Source organism: Gymnoscopelus microlampas (assembly GCF_963454915.1).
Source record: "Gymnoscopelus microlampas genome assembly, chromosome: 3".
NCBI classification, from domain to species: domain Eukaryota; kingdom Metazoa; phylum Chordata; class Actinopteri; order Myctophiformes; family Myctophidae; genus Gymnoscopelus; species Gymnoscopelus microlampas.
In genome coordinates, this window is record NC_139940.1 from 43,100,604 (window position 1) to 43,118,103 (window position 17,500).

Here is a 17,500-nt window from a genome sequence, read left to right on the forward strand (position 1 = left end):
AGTGGTTTTGTCAGGCATGTGACGTGTGTCGTTTATTATATTCTGTCTGTCTGTATGTGTGTCTGTCTGTCTTTAATGGGCTAAAATGTTGATGTCCTCACTAGTGTACTAATACAGAATGTGTGTGTGTGTGTGTGTGTGTGTGTGTGTGTGTCGTCAGGCTGGGCTACGTGGACCATGCAGAGGAGTTGGCCTCCAGGTTCCTCCAGTGCTTCCCAAAGAACCGGCTCTCTGCCCTGAACGCCCTGAACCACGAGTACTTCAGCCACCTGCCTCCACGGATCTGGGAGCTGTCGGATAGTACGTACACCACACACACGCACACACACGCACACACCAGTGTTAATTTTGACAGCAAATTTTGATTTAGTCTTAGTCTTAGTCTTTTGAATAACACACCATTTAGTTTTAGTCCTACTTTAGTCTTCTGAAAATGTTTAGTCTTAAAGGGGCTACACCATGAATTAAAAAAAAATTATTATATATAAATATTGCCCCCTAATACGTTTTAAACAGGTTGTAAGCCTAAAAAACATCCAGATATTTTTTCTCACAATCTGACTGTCTGTCATTCCAAGCTTTTTCAGCTGCAATACCAAAACGTCCTATTGGGCAGGGGGGAGCTACTGAGCAATTCTGTCTGGCCATCGTCAATGCAAAATCTGTGCAAGTGACATCACTTGCACAGCCATTCTGAAATGGCCTGTTCAGACACGCCCATTCAGGAAATCCATGAAATGAGCATGAATGACTGAATGTTAAAAAAAAATATTTTTTTGGGTACAAGAGACACTGGGGAGCCCAAAAAATACTAAAAACCTAAAAAAAAATGAAATTCATGGTGTAGCCCCTTTAAGGTTGTTACACACCGGGGCGATTTTTTCGTGCGAATAATGCGTTTTTTTTTAAAACCTTATAAAGTCAATGGCTCCATACATGGAGCGAAAAAGCGAAGCGAAAAAGCGTCTTTTAATTATTCGGAACGAGTCCGAATTTTGCGTATATTCGCATATTCGCCCGGTGTGTAACCACCTTTAGTCTTAGTCTAGTTGACTAAATATAAATAACCTTAGTCTTTTAGTCTTAGTCTTAGTCAAAAACAATTACACTGCAGCAAATTCTGCTTTAGTCTTAGTCCTTTGAATAACACACCATTTAGTTTTAGTCCTATTTTAGTCTTCTGAAATTGTTTAGTCCTAGTCTAGTCTTAGTCGACTAAATGAACACTGAAACACGCACGCACACACACACACACACACACACACACACACACACACACACACACACACACACACACACACACACACACACACACACACACACACACACACACACACACACACACACACACACACACACACACACATTTTAGGTTTTCTTTATTACCATGCCGAACTTTATCTCCTCAAGGAGTATAGGCTTAAGTATTGGTTCGTATCATTTGTGTCGTGTCGGGCAGAAACCTCTTATTTCCATTTTCCAAATATGTGTGTTTTTTCCGTAAATTAACGCCCTACTTGATCATACTACAGCGTCACACAAAAGCATCAAAAGTAGCAGATCTACAAGCGACGCGTTTCGAGCTCGTAGATCTTCTACTTTTGATGCTTTTGAATTTGAATCCCGAAAAGTTTTGGAACATATGAGGTTTCTACCCGAGAGAGATGATAACTTAGAGCCCCAATCCTCCCCCTGTCTCCACTGCAGTCTCTCTCTCTCTCTCTCTCTCTCTCCTCTGTGAAGTAACAGAAACAGAGGGGTGACCTGGGGTTGTTTTGGTTCATGTGGAGACGACCACCGGCCCAGCTGGACCTCTGCTGGACGCCGCCGCAAGATCCACCACATGTTAACTTTAGTTATTATATGGATATTAATGCTGTTGACGCCCCGAGTGGGTTACGAGAGAGAGAGGGAGTGAGGGGGAGGGCGGGGGAAGGGGGGAGAAATATTAGAGAGACTAGAGAGAGAGAAAGAGAGAGAGAGAGAGACCTTCATTGATCCCGCTGGAGAAATTCAATCGTCAGAGACAGCATGGCAGTTAAAGTACAGATGCAAAGTAAAAGACGTACGCTAAGGCAGTGGTTCTCAATCTGTGGGCCGGGACCCCCAGAGGAGACCCCCCAGAGGTAGCAGACACGCAAGCTTGTAGATCTGCTACTTTTGATATATTTTGTCTTTGAATACTGAAAAGTAACAGTTTTGGCTTTTGCACATAATGTGGAGATAAGAGGTTTCTGCACGGCGACAGCTAACGATATCAATTAAAGGCGCTGCTATCAGTGTGAACAGCATGAGCATGGTGTCAGGAGGACGTACAGATTATGTGACAAGGCCGACGACATCCTCAATCCTGTTAGCGTGGCATTCATTAGCAGTGTTAAAGCACATGGGCTCTGCCTGCTCTCTGTCTGTCTGCCAGGCCTGTGATAGAAGAGAAGAGACAGCCCACAGGGTGGTCATTTTAATGTGAGAATCCCTCTTTTTTTTTTGTTATTCCCCCAGATTAGGATTTTTTTTCTTTTTTTTTGCTGTATTAATCCTGTTATCAGCACCCAGCAGGTTGTTACACACACACACACGCACGCACACACGCACGCACGCACGCACGCACGCACGCACACGTGCACACACTCACACTTTGCTTCCTTGTTTACTCTATGCTTTCTCTCACTCACTCTCTCTCTCTCTCTCACTCTCTCTCTCTCTCTCTCTCTCTCTCTCTGTCTCTGTGTTTTTAGCCTCTCTAAAATTGTCTCTTTTTTTGGCATGTAACATGAGTACACACACACGCACACGCACACGCGCGCACACACACACACACACACACACACACACACACACACACACACACACACACACACACACACACACACACACACACACACACACACACACACACACACACACACAAAACAAAGCGCACACAGAGAAATTCTCAGCTTCTGACAAGGATAGAATTGTGGTGATTTAAAAAAGAAGGAAAAAAAAGCTGCTTTTTTTCTTTTCTAAATGAGGACAGTATAGTAGGATAAACAGCCTTCTAAATGGCATCAGTATCCTCTGTGTGTACAAAGACAGAGAAAGCGGAAAAAGAGACACAAATAGAGGGATGGAAAGAAAGATTGTGATGTTGGAGGGGGGGGTGAGTGGGGGGGGCGCTGAAATTATGCAGAAGAGAAAGAGAAAACGAGATAAAGAAATGGCTAATTAGTGCAGCCTTCAGTATTTGGCTACAAACCCAGCATGGTAATCATCTTCCTCCAGCAGAGTGTTGTCTGTGCCAATGGGAATGCCCGGGTAAGGGAGGGGAGGGGGGGGGGGGCACGCGGGGGAATTCGGGCCCTGCTGTTAGTGAGCCTTGCTCCACATTCGGGCATGCCCGCCGTTTCACTCATACCACACCGAATTATAATTTAACTGGCGGCCCAACTGAACCCAGGTATCAGATTTTCTTAAGATCTCTCCTACAAAAATAATAAATCAAGCACAACACAACGTGATGCTGATCACGTGCGACGGACCGGACGCTGGGTTAATGGGAGATGTAGTCTTTTTGTAGGCGGCAATTTATTTTCTTACTCTTTGGATAAATGATCCTTTCACCATCAGTCGATGCTTCAACTGACATGATGTCACCGGTGTGAACGTTTCTGACCTCTCCACGACCCACACCTCTGAGACACAGAGAAATAATACCGTCTTATAATGAGAATTAGTGAGGAACAATTACAGTCTATGAAGATAAGGTTGAAAATGGGTGAATTGTTCCTTTAAGTAGTTAAATGGCAGCCAGTGGGTGTGGTTGTGCTTCCGTTTTGCTCTCCTAGGGATGAAAGAGTTAAGCTTCTTTAGTGGCCAATCGACAGTGGTGGAAAAGTACCGTAGGCCTACTTACAGTAACAATTTCGGAGGTATTGAATATTCGATACTTCATTCTTCTACTCCACTACATCTCAGAGACACATGTTGTACTTCTTACTCCATTACAATTATTTGACAATAGAAAAATAATAATTGCACAAATAAATGCAATCAGCCATTGATTATGAGTGTTTAATGAGAGTATATTTTGATGCCACAGTATTTCTACACTGTGGAATTGCTATACTTTTACCTATACTCACTCTAAGTACTTCACTGCCAAGCCAGCGGTGTCATTGTGTGACGTGTGTTATGGATTTATGATGTGATTTATGTAACAATACCCAGACAGATTAGCAGGAACAATGGCAGAATTACTGAGACAATGGCTGCTCCCGCAGGGAGTGTCGGTGTGCCAATTGAATTGTGACATTTTCATCTGAGAGAGAGCGCATGTGTGTGTGTGTGTGTGAGTGGGTGTGTGTGGGGGGTGGAGGGGGGGGGGGGGGGGGTCTCGGAGACGCACCGCAAGCGCAGCGACCTTGAGCGGTTGTTCTCAAACGTTTTCATGTGAAGGTCCCGTCCCCCATAAGATAACATTTGTGAAGATTTTTCAATTTATACGTTTTTTTCCCCTAAAAATAGCCAATCTAAAAGCTCACAATACATCTCAACACAGCTTGTAGATTGGGTATTTTTGAATAGCCAAAATATTAAATATTGTTGCTGTCCGGCAGAAACCAGCTAACTCCATTTTGACGCTTTTGCATTTTTTTTTCCATAAATCAGGGCTATTGAACACCCTTTACGTCTGTGTGTTGGTAAAAAGAAAATTGAACCAATGAAAAGCATTAAAAAGCGCTTCTGACAAAACCAGCTAACTCCATTGGATCCTCAAACTTTCTGCTAAACCAGCTAACTCCACCGGAGTTAGCTGGTTTTGCTGACTCCAGGCCCCACCCCCTTTTGACCTCCAACCTCATTGTGAGCTTGGAGGTCCATTCAGCTGTTATCAATGATGAACAAAACCTCCTAACTCCACTTTTTTTCATATACTGAGTTAGCTGGTTCCTGCCGGACAGCAGAGATATAGAACATAAGCCAAAAGTAGCAGATTTTACAACCTCACTTTTTCTATTTTTTGACAAGATTAAAGAGATTTTGTGTAGACAGGAAAAAAAGCGGTCCAAGTACAGAGCCAACATAGAGCCAACTGTCCCCGCGGGCCCCACTTTGAGAAGCACATTGACCTTGAGAAGGGGCCTGGCGGGTTTCCCATGGACCCTGGCGTCTCTCTCTCTCTCTCTCTGTGCTGCATGCGATGCGTACGGAAATGAAAGCCAGCCAGGAGAGCAGAGAGCGGAGTGTGTTTTGACAGCTCCGTTCATCTCCGCTGCGTTCCTGCTCTCTGACTGCATGCAGACCCTCTTCCTGTATAGCGGTGTTTCCAACTTAGATAAGAGGATGAGAGCGTTCCTGTGAAACAGAGCAGGGATCTGTGGCTGCTCTGTTTCTTATACTGTACTTAACTCCAAAAGTCTCAAACTCAGACTTCATCTTACTGTATAACCCCCTGCTTTGCTATGGCCCCGATTTATACGAATTATGCTTATACGAATTGATGGGATACTATAGTAGTTCATTAAAGGAGAGATCAAGTTTTATCCATCTATATTTAAAATCCGCTAGTGTTTTTTTTGGTGTGTGGGGACCCCCCAGGAGTCCTTGAGGTGGGTTCAGGCAGGTCCCCAGCTAAATTATTGATAGTTATAGGATGACCAAATTAATCCTTACATGTCTGTAACTTTGAAGGCGTACAAATGGAACCAAATGGACCCCATTTGTACACCCTCAGAGTTATAGTGGGTCGGTGACCCTATAATGTACACCAAACTGGGGGTACTCAAAAAACGCTCTGATCTAACCTATAATCCGTGATGTGTGTGTGTGTGTGTGTGTGTGTGCCGTCCTGCAGTGTCTTCTATCTTCGCCGTACCAAGCGTCAAGCTGCAGACAGAGTCTGGGGACAGCATACAGGTGTGTGGCAGGAGGAACAGCCACGGGAAGGGCTCCTCTGGCGGCAAGCACTGACCTGGGAACAGCCAGAACCACGTTCCCATGAGCCAGCCAGGTGGGTGGTGCACACACACACACGCACGCGCACACGCACACGCACGCACGCGCACGCGCGCGCACGCACACGCACACACACACACACACACACACACACACACACACACACACACACACACACACACACACATGCAGTCACATATTATGTATACACACTCTTAGACAAACACAGACAAATACACTCTTCTCGAACACAAAGGCCACAACTCGCACTGTGTGGCGCTGTGTTCAAACACCATGTTTTTTGGTGTTCAGTGAAACATCTCCATTAATTCCACATCTTCCAATCACTTGCACCTCCTCTCTCGCCACGTGAGGCACCTACCCTCTGTCTGTCTGTCTGTCTGTCTGTCTGTCTGTCTGCGTTTGGAAGCACGGAATCCCGTAATGGCTTGGCTGGTGGTGGTGGGGCGTCTTTTGAGTGGGCCGGGAGGGTGTCCTATTCTTCAGGAGATGGGGTTGGGGGGGGGGGGGCAAGGGGTCCCATTCAGGCGTCAGATAAAGCGTCTGTATTTGCATGTAATGAGAGGAGCATGGGGGCCATGCAGGCAGCCAGGATAATGGCCGCCTCGCTCTTAACGACGGCGCAGCAATGCTGCTCACTACGTCCTCCTCCTCCTCCTCAGGATTAGATTCTGATCGTCGCTGTCGGTTGGAAACCTTGTACGTCCAAAATGGTTTTCAGGGAATGTGTGGGGGGGGGGGGGGGGGGGGGGGGGTAGTTGTTATTTTAGTCACAAAGGTCTTGTTAATACTGGTTCGATATTATAATGTCCCAAACTGTTACTTTCCAGGATTCAAATTAAAAAATGGCAGAAATAGCAATCTACAAGCTGAAAACGCATCGATTCAAGCTGCATGTCGAGCTTACGGATCTGCAATGTTTGATGCTTTTGTGTGATGTTTTTTTAAATACAATATGGTTTCTGCCCGACGGCAATGATTTATAAAAAATTGTGAGCTTGTAGATCGCCTTTTTACGCTATTTTTTTACACAATAAGTTTCAATACAGAGATACAAGGTTTCTGCCCCAGACAACAACCATTTCTGCAATTACTGACAGGTGCAGTGATGATGGGACGTGCTCATCCTGGAGGGGGGTGGGGGGGTCAAGGTGAACCCATAATCTCATCTTCTTACCCCCCCCCCCCAACCGTGCATGTTCTGTGACACGCACGTGGGCAATTCATATAATAAGGCAAGATCTTAAGCCAAATTGATGTCGTCCAAAGGATTGTGCTGCGACTTGCTCTTTCGAAATGGGATCTTTTTCTTCTTCTCTTCCCTCCCCCCCTCCTCCTTCCCTCTTTTCTTCTTCTCCTCCTCGCATCTTTATCCCGTTCCGTCCCCCTTCTCTCTCTCTCTCTCTCTCTCTCTCGAAAATCTCTCCATTCTTCTGGGACACGGAGTTGATGGAGTCTGAGTGGCCCTTCATTTGGCCGTCCCATAGTGCATGTGACGGGGGCTGATCCAAGTGTGTGTGTGTGTGTGTGTGTGTGTGTGTGTGTGTGTGTGTGTGTGTGTGTGTGTGTGTGTGTGTGTGTGTGTGTGTGTGTGTGTGTGTGTGTGTTATGTGTATTACTATACTTGTGAGGGCCAAACGTCCCCCACAAGTATAGTAGAATTCGAGAAATAGACTTTGTGATGACAACAATTTTCCTGGTCCTCGCGAGAGAAACGGTTGTTTTATGCTTACAAAAAAAGAGATTTGCTTACAATCAGGTAAAAGATTCAGGTTTGGGGTTATAGGATTACAATTATAGGCATAGAGGTTAACGTTTAGGGGTTAGAGTTACAGTATAGAGTTATGCCCGATTTATAGATGCACAGCCGTGTTGTGCGCCAAAAATAGCCGATCTACAAGCTCATTACGACGCGGTGCTTTTCGGCTTTTAGGGTTAATGTTAAAAAAAACGCCAATGTTGATGTCCTCACAAGTATAGCAATACAAGCGTGTGTGTGTTTGTGGAGTGTGTGTTATGTGTGTGTGTGTGTGTGTGTGGAGTGGAAGTCCCCCCACTGCGAGAGCGCGGTCCCCTCAGCTGCAGCATTCACATTGAAATGAGCCTCCTTTGTCCCCGGCTGTCCCAAAGCCTGACAGCCTGAGAGAGAGCCACTGATAGGAGCCTAATCCTAACGCAGCCGCACACACACTGTTAATGAACCACGTGACACACACACACACACACACACACACACACACACACACACACACACACACGCTCGCGCGCACATTATAGCGTCACTGTCGGGCAGAAACCGCTTATCTCCATATTCTAACTTTTTTGTGTTTTTTTAATGTAAATTAACGCCATACTTGATCACACTACAGCATCACACTAAAGCATCAAAAGTAGCAGATCTACAAGCGCGTGTTTCGGGTTTGTTTGGATCTGCTACTTTTGCTGCTTTTGAATTGGAATCCTGAGAAGTAACAGTTCTGGACATATGAGGTTTCCACCCGACAGATACTATATACAATCACGAAAAATGCTCCCACACAAAATGCCCCCCCCCCCACACACACACACACACACACACACAATGCACATTTGCACGCAAAGAACATAAAGATTAGAGCGCCAATCCTCTTTTTTTCCCTACAATAGATGTCATATGGTGTCATCGTGTAGCGTGTGTCATCATCATCAATGCAAATAAGTGAGATTTAGGGAGGAGGAGGAAGGGGGGGTGGGGTTATATTTTACATGTTTTTAGTTTTCGTTCAATATATGGGGAACACTGTGTTTTCTTGGAAACGCCAGCAGCGCCGCCGACGAGGGCGCTGAGCGTCTATTTTGCGCCATACGGGTGGGTACCCATTGTGAGGATCTCAACTGGCTACCACTGTACGTCGCTCACCTCTGGTGTTTTTTATTAGCGTTGAATTATTTTCAACTCTCCGTGCTTTTTAAGCTGGGATAAATCTCTTGTGTTCTATCATTGTGTTCAACACAGGGCGTTAATGCAGTGTATGTGAATGAATATCGTTTGTCGGGTGGAAACCTCATCATTTTGTCCAAAAGTCTTACTTTTCAGGATTCAAATTCCAAAACAGCAAAAGTAGCATATCTACAAGCTCGAAACGTGCCGTGTTTTGAGCTTGTAGATCTGCTACTATTTTGACGCGTTTGTCCGACGCTGTAGTATGGTCAAGTAGGACGTTATATTACGAAAAAAACACAACATTTAAATATCACATGCCTGACAACAACAATATGCACAGGCTTCTACTCAGGGCCATACGATCACTATAGCATCGCATTTGAAACGTAAAAATGTAAAGGTCAGAAGAAGAAGAAAGATAAGAGGGAGAAGGAGAGGAGAGGAGAAGGAGACAGGAGAAGAAAGGAGGTGGAATAAGAAGAAGAGCATTGAGGGGGAGAGCCAGGCCCGGTTTCTGTATTTATGTTTTTGTTGTGTTGTGTTGTATTATTTATTGGAGGTAGTGGAGGAGGAGGAGGAGGCAGGTTCAGACACATTCAGCAGAGCAACGCACCCCCCCCCGCCCCCTTCTTCTTTTTTATAGGGGTTCATTCCCAGTGGGCAGGCTTTGTACATGCATGCGCACGCACGCACACACACACACACACACACACACACACACACACACACACACACACACACACACACACACACACACACACACACACACACACACACACACACACACACACACACACACACACACACACACACACACAAACACACACACAGTCTTTGTGCTTGGCTGGATGGCTGCCTTTGAGGCGGCCATCCAGCCCATGGCAGAGCTATTGAGCTCTAAAGTGAGTGAAGGCCCGGGCTCTGTGAGAGAGAGAGGGAGCGAGAGAGAGAGGGCAGAACCTGACACGCCCTCAGCGAGACGCGCCAACGAACGCCACAATGTCTGTCACACCGCCACAGGGCTGAGAGGGGGGGGGTACACGGATTTGTACTTAAAGTATATAAGTAGCAATACCTCAATATTACAACACTCTGTTACGAGTGAAAGTCCTGTATTCAACGTTTTTTTTGTTGTGTAAAACTACAAAAATGCCTTGGAATCAAAATATACTTGAAATACCAAAGTAAAAGTACATTTAACAAACTTTTTTTCAGAAAACAGTTCAAGATAGGGCTTATAGGTGGTTAATGTATGTTTTGTATTAATTATAATCTAAATCTGCAAAGTAACTAGTAAACTAAAGCTGTCAAGTAATTGTAGACGAGCAATAAAAAGTGCAATATTTGCCTCTGAGATGTAGTGGAGTTAGAAGTATAAATATTCAAGTAAAGTAAAAGTAACCCCAAAATTGCACTTGAGTACAGTAGTTTGTGGTAAATGTTTCTTAGTTACTTTCCACCACTGGGAAAACGGTGGGAGTTGAATGGTAATGGATGAGAGAGAAAGAAAGAGACAGAAAGGGAGAGAAAAAAGGGGCGGGTTGTTATTTGATGAGAGGAGAAAAAAGGCAGAAAGAAACGGAATGAGTTGAATGGAAGGCAAAGGATGGAAGGATGGAAGACGGAAAGGAGAATGGAGTGAGTGAGTGAGTGAGGGGTGGAAAAAAGGGGGGAGGAGGAGGAGGGGGGCAGGTCTCTGAGACACTGAGCTCTGCTGCACTGATGTATGTTTATTCATGATTGTGCATTATTCACTAGAATAGCTGATGCAACGAGGTGCCTCGCCTAGGCAATGGTGCTGCTCTGTCTGTCTGTCTGGTTGTCTGTCAGTCCCTGCACTGCACTGACCACAGAGTTCACCTCAAAGTTACAACAACAAGCTTGTATTAAAAGACTGAATAGTGGCTAGACTTGTCGCTAACAGACCATGTCGCTACACAGTCAATATCCTGAGTTTATTTGACCCATTAAAACCTGAGGCCGACTCTACAAATACCCTCTAAATCAGTTAGTTCTCAAACGTTTTTGTGCCAAGGACCCCCCATCTAAAAAGGTTTTGTGCCAGGGACCCCAAGATTTGTGTTAAAGACTTGAAATGATTCAAACACTTTCAAGTTTTTTCAAAACATTATCCAAAATAGCAGATGTACAAGCTTGCAGTTACGAGGTGAAGCGCTGTGATCTTGTACATCTGCTATTTTTGAGAACCACAGTTTTTGGAAAAACGTTTGTTGCTATAGTATCAATCAAAAATGACGCAGATGCTTTCCCGGTTTGAATGTGTTAAAACACTGAATAGAGGCTACACTTGTCGCTAACAGACTTTGTCGCTACGCAGTAAAATCCTCAGTTTATTTAACTCTGAAAGTGTCCATCCTTATTCTTTCGGAGTTAAGCTAATTATTATGTTATGTTATTGTATCACGTGATAGCCTTGTTGCGGGGTTAATTTATTGGTGGCGGCAGTGGCTCAGGTGGTAGAGCGGCGGAGGTGGCTTGGGCGGTAGAGTGGCGGCTTGGGAACCGGAGGGTACCTGGTTCGGTCGCTGGCTCTCCCTGGGGTTAGTGTCGTAGTGTCCTTGAGCAAGGCCCTGAAATCCCGATAAGCAGCTCGTGCCTTGCATGGTTTCCTCTGCCGCCTGTGTGGATAAGGACGCGATATAAATGCTCCATTTGCCGTTTAATTTCTGAAACTTAACGTCCTTTATTTGCTCAGTGCATGGCATTGTGATTAACCACAAACACAAGACCAAAGCCTAGTAAACAAAACAAAAAATGATTATAACACAATAGAAAGGCAACATTAAAGAGAGTAAAGGAATGATTAAAAAAAACAACTAAATGCCCTATAATCAAAACATGAGTCAAATGTGTAAGCTCTTTATTTCTTTTTTAATAATTGAAAGTCATTTTTTAAGGCTTTTTCAAGCTTTTATTTCTGAGTTGAGTAAGTAAGAGGCAGGAAATGTGTGTGTGTGTGTGTGTGTGTGTGTGTGTGTGTGTGTGTGTGTGTGTGTGTGTGTGTGTGTGTGTGTGTGTGTGTGTGTGTGTGTGTGTGTGTGTGTGTGTGTGTGTGTGTGTGTGTGTGTGTGTGTGTGTGTGTGTGTGTGTTTATGGGGGGGGGGGGGGTAGGAGAGTACAGTACAATGCAGCATATGGTCCTGCTGGCTGGGAATCAAACCGGCAACTCACTGTAAATCAGGGGTGTTCAACGTTTTTCAGGCCAAGGACCCCCTAGCTGAAAGAGAGATGGAGCAGTGCGAGGCGTGTAGATTTGCTGTTGGCTAAAGTTCTCCTCAGAATAGGGATGCTACAGTATAGGGTTCAAGTGGTTAATGTAAAACAAAAATATCCCATCACACAAAGATTTGGCGGCCCGCCTGTAGTAACTCTGAGGACCCCTTAGGGATCCCGGACCCCTTGTTGAAGACCACTGCAAGGCATTAGAACTCATGTGGTATGTGCCCTCGGCTATCGGGTCGGCCGATGTGTTAGCTGTTGGGATACTATTGTATACAAGTCCAAGGGTTCCCAAACGACCCCCAGTTTGGTCCATGCGCATTGCTCTAAAAGTTACGTAACTGTATAATCCAAAGCCAAGGTATAGAACTACATTTAGCTCCGTCCTAAATGACTATATTGCCCTAAAACTTTATCGTTAGAACTCCTGCTTAACTTTTTGAATGTTGTGACCCCATGAAAAAAAAAGTGCATAAACTACCAGAACATGCGGAGTCACTTCAAAGCTTGTGTCCCCTGCATCAGAATGACAGTAGAGCCCCTCTCATCATAACCCAGTCAGACAGAAGTCAGAGAGGAACGCTGTCTTGACAGCTGTCCGTCTATCGTTGTCACTGTCACCCAGCATCATGGCATCAGTGTTGATATTGACAGCAAACTTTGATGTAGTTTTTTTGTCAGTCTTTTGAATACAATTCCATTTAGTTTTTTTTTCACATTTTAGTAATCTGAAATGGTTTTAGTCGACTAAATATCCTAAGATTTTAGTCTACTAAATCTACAGTTTGATTTAGTCGACAAAAATGTATTTTGGCGGGTCATGGTGGTGTCATAATGCGGCAATGCCTGATTTACACTTTGCTGCGTGGCAAAAATAGCAGATCTGCAAGCTCACAACGCATCGCGCTGCGACGGGTTGTGAGATTGCAGATCGGCTATTTTCTGCTGTTTTAGATCTTTATTTTAGATCCATATTTTAGATCTATTTAGATTTATTGATCGGCTATTTTCGGAGTGCAACACCCGCGCAAAGCAAATAATGTAGCAACACCCACGCAAAGCATGAAATGACTTGTCTTAGTTCTACTGGATCTCCTCTCCACTAGTGCCTTATTAGTCTAGTTTTTATTTGTTCACGAAATTGACAATATATGTAGTCATAGTTTTGGTCATCATAGGTTATTTTGTATTTCGTTTTCCTCAGTGAACAAAGGTAGTCGACGGACATTTTTCGTCATCGTTTTTTTGTATCGATGAAATGAACACCGCATGGCATGCGTGCCTGTCTAAGGTAAGGTAAGGTAAACTTTTATTGTCCCGAAGGAAATTTGCCGATGTCTGCCCCAGCGTCTGGCAGAGGAGCGACACAGTGGCATCATTCCACCTGTCTGCACCGATGGGACGGCAGCTGCAGCTGGGGAGGCGGCCATTGTGGGTCAGAGAGAGGACGTCTGTGGCCCCTGAAGCATCGTCACTGTCACTTTGAAGATAACAGCCACATGGCACGAGCTAAACTGCAATGTCCACCATTCAGAGAGGTGCCAGCTGTTTATCTTTGGGCCAAGCACACACTCACACGTGTGCGCGCGCGCACACACACACACACACACACACACACACACGGGTGTGCCGCTCACACCTGAATCCGTGCAATCCTTGCAAGTGCTCACATGAGCCGCCGACGAATTGCAAAGACACCTATACTGTGTACAGCTGCGGTTCTCAAACTGGGGCCCGGGGAACCTCCAGAGGTCCTTATTCCGGGTTCCGGACATCAAAGGCATCATAGGCTCATAAGTAGCCTGACAGCGCACCGCAGGTTCGAGTCCCGTGGTCTTCTCTGCGTGTCTCTCCCCGTCTTTCTCCCCCTGTTTCCTGTCCGTCTCTACTATAAAAAAAACTATAATAAGCGAAGAAAAGAAATTATATATCCCCCCAAAAAAGAAAAAGGAGCAGATCCCAAGGTCAAAACGCGGCGCAAAGCGGCGCATTTTGAGCTTGTAGATTTGCTACTTTTGCTGTTTTTGAATTAGTTTTGGACACATGAGGTTTCCACCGGACAGTGACGATAAATTGGCCTTCACTCTCTTTGTTTCCTGTGTCTCTACGCCGTGAGTAAGTAAGTACACTCTCTACACTGTATAACTATCAATAAAGGCAAAAAGAAACTAAAAACAAATATGACAACAACTTCATCTGTGCGGTCCAAAAACATTTTACCTGTCAGAATTCTTTTTTTTTCTGGGTAGAGGACAAAGTACATGAAAGCGTCCCCCCACTGTGAGCCTGAGGGCCAGAGAACGCCAACCAACCAAACGCCAGCCAGGCAGGCAGAGAGGGAACGATAACCGCAGGCGTAGCCCTGAGAGATGGAGAGCCTTCAGACAAATCAGCCATGTTATTGTTTTTTATTTTTTATTTTTTCAGTTCGCCTCGTCTCTCACGGCTAAAACACCTGAAACTGGCTCACCGAGGGGCTCCGGGCGAGCGCCTTGCTAACGTTGCTGTCTTTCATTTAATCTGGGCCTCGCTCCCCCAAACCGTGGGAAACAACAGTCCCTACGTGCCGCGCTCTGCAGTGAATATGAAGTATATACTGTACACTTCTTCTCTCGTATAGTTTTGTTGGGGATCCCAATGCGCTATAGGTTTTCTTTTTTTGCCGAGTCGTTCACACACACACACACACACACGCACACGCACACACACGCACACGCACACGCACACGCACACACACACACTTGAAATCCCTCTCCCCCCGCCGCCTGTTACACAGAATTTACTATAAAATCCTTTCTTTCACACGGGTCAAAGTATCTGGATTTATTAGTGTTCGGTCCACAATTCCCTTATGAAACTTTATGAACTCATGAACCCTGGTGTGTATAACAGCGATCCAAAGAAGGACTTTTTGAGTTTTATGTTGTTGTTGACATGGGGGTGATGATGATATGTATGAGGAATTCATAGTACATCTCCTGTAGGCGGTGATTCACATAAAACGCTCAACCATATAAGACATGAGAATCAATGCTGTAATGCTCACTGACTGTTCCATTTTACACAGTTGTGAAAAGAAAGTACATGTACTCAAATACTGTACTTAAGTAAAATTTTGCGGTATTTGTACTTCACTTGAGTATTTCCAATTTCCAATGCTTTTACTTTCCAGATATAAATTATTACGTTTTAAAACATACATTTACCACTTTGGTCCTATTCTGTATAGGCTATTTTCAAACCTTTCAGTACATTTACTTTTGGTATTTTAAGTACATTTTGATACCAACACTTTAGTACTTTTACTCAAACATTTTCATGGCAAGGACCCCCAAAAGGATATGTATTTGGCTGCGGACCCCCATCCTAAAAGAGTTTTTACCAGGGACCCCCAGAAGAGAAGATTTGTGTTAAACAAAATGCAAGATGATTAAAAAATGTTCAAATATTTTGATATTTTTGATATTTTCAAAAATGTGAAGCTGTATTAACACATTTAGCTGGGGACCCCCTGGAGCCCCCTCAAGGACCCCTGGGGGTCCCCGGACCCCACTTTGAGAACCAATGTTCTAAGCTGTTCTCTCTCTCTCTCTGTTGTCCTCCATCCGCTTTTTTTGCTCCCTCGCTCCTATTCTCCTCCTCTGATGCTGAGGAGGGCTTTTTTTCTCCCTCTCTCTCTCTCTCTCTCTCTCTCTCTCTCTCTCTCTCTCTTCTTTTCTTCGGGGTCGGGGTGATTGACAGGCGGGGGATTGGATGTGATGAGCCCAGCTCCTCCTCAGAGGGTCAAGCAGGCTAGTTAGCCAGAGTTGTCAGAGAAGAGAAAAGAGAGAAAAGAGAGAGAGAGAGAGATAAAGAAGGGGGGGAGGCTACAGTCTGACAGAGCGTCTTAGGGGAGGAGGAGGAAGGGGAGGAGGAGGAGGAGGAAGGGGAGTAGGAGGGGGGGAGGGGGGGGGCTCATGCCTCCTTCGGGCAGGTGATTCCCCCTCCTCTAAAGACAGCCTCACCCCCTGACAACCCTCTCGCCTCACACACGCACACACACGCACACACACACACACACACACACGCACACACACACACACACACACACACACACACACACACACACACACACACACACACACACACACACACACACACACACACACACACACACACACACACACACTCATTTGTATTGCTATAGTTGTGAGGACAACACACCAACGTGCAGCTTAAAGTATCCTTCAGGCATGAAGTCCAACCTGAACCCTCTAAAGCCTCTGATTTATACTTATAGTGCCCGTTGTCGCACTAAGTAAATAGCAGATCTACAAGCGCTATGAGCTTGTAGATCTGCTATTTACAGCAAGTATAACTGATGCTTAACCCTAACATCTAAATGCCTCGTCCTAACCCTCAGCCCAACCTGGACTTTTTCCTAATCTTTCTAAAAGTCTAATTCTAAATATATACATATATATACTTTTTTTAATACCATAAAAGAACCATTTCATTTGTGAGCACCAGGAAAATGCACCTATTTCTCGAATTCTGCTATACTTGTGGGGACAATTTGCCCCTCATAACTATAGTGATACAAGTACACACACACACACACACACACACACACACACACACACACACACACACACACACACACACACACACACACACACACACACACACACACACACACACACTGCTATACAGTCCCAGGATGCTTGAGGGGGAGAGGAGAGGAGAGGAGGGGGAGAGGAGAGCCCTACAGGGAGACGCGGGAATTGATTTCATGTGTAATTTGTTTATCACTGGAGGGGACAAATGCCATCCGCCTGACATGTGTGTGTGTGTGTGTGTGTGGGGGGGGGGGGGGGGGGGCAGGGAGCGATACAGGGAGGAGATCAGACTTAGGATCGCTCTCTCATTACCATAAGCTCTCCTTACAGCTCGCTTCGGTCGATCGAGATAAAGAGAGAGAGAGAGAGTCGGCTTTTCTGCCGTTGCTAGAATTGTTGCTTAAGTGAAAGTAACAATGTGTAGAAATACTCTGTTACAAGTAAAAGGCCTGTATTCAAGATTTTACTTGAGTATTAGTATAAAAGTATTGGCATCATTATTATACTCAAATAATAAATAATACTCAAATTACCAAAGTAAAAGTTCACAACGCTTCGCATCACAGCACATTGTGATCTTGTAGATCGGCTATTTTTTCAGAATAACGAAAGGATAAAATAGGGCTTAAAGTATGTTTTGTAATAATAATAGGAATATGCAAAGTAACTAGTAAAAGCTGTCAGATAACTGTAGTGCAGTAAAAGTAAATGCATTTGCTTCTGACATGCAGTGGAGTAAATCATTTAGAAACATGGAAATACTCAAGTAAAGTAAAAGTAC

The 17,500-nt window shown here is 44.8% G+C and overlaps 1 protein-coding gene across 3 annotated transcripts in view; it reads left to right on the forward strand.

Moving 5' to 3' along the window:
• cdk14 (cyclin dependent kinase 14) overlaps positions 1–17,500 on the forward strand; it is a 210,680-nt gene that overhangs the window by 151,112 nt on the left and 42,068 nt on the right. For all 3 annotated transcript variants that reach the window (XM_084051515.1, XM_084051514.1, XM_084051516.1), the window contains 2 exons: positions 161–300; positions 5,837–5,992. In XM_084051515.1, coding sequence (XP_083907641.1) covers positions 161–300; positions 5,837–5,952 — 256 coding nt within the window. In that variant the 3' untranslated portion in view covers positions 5,953–5,992. The remainder of the gene's footprint in view (positions 1–160; positions 301–5,836; positions 5,993–17,500) is intronic.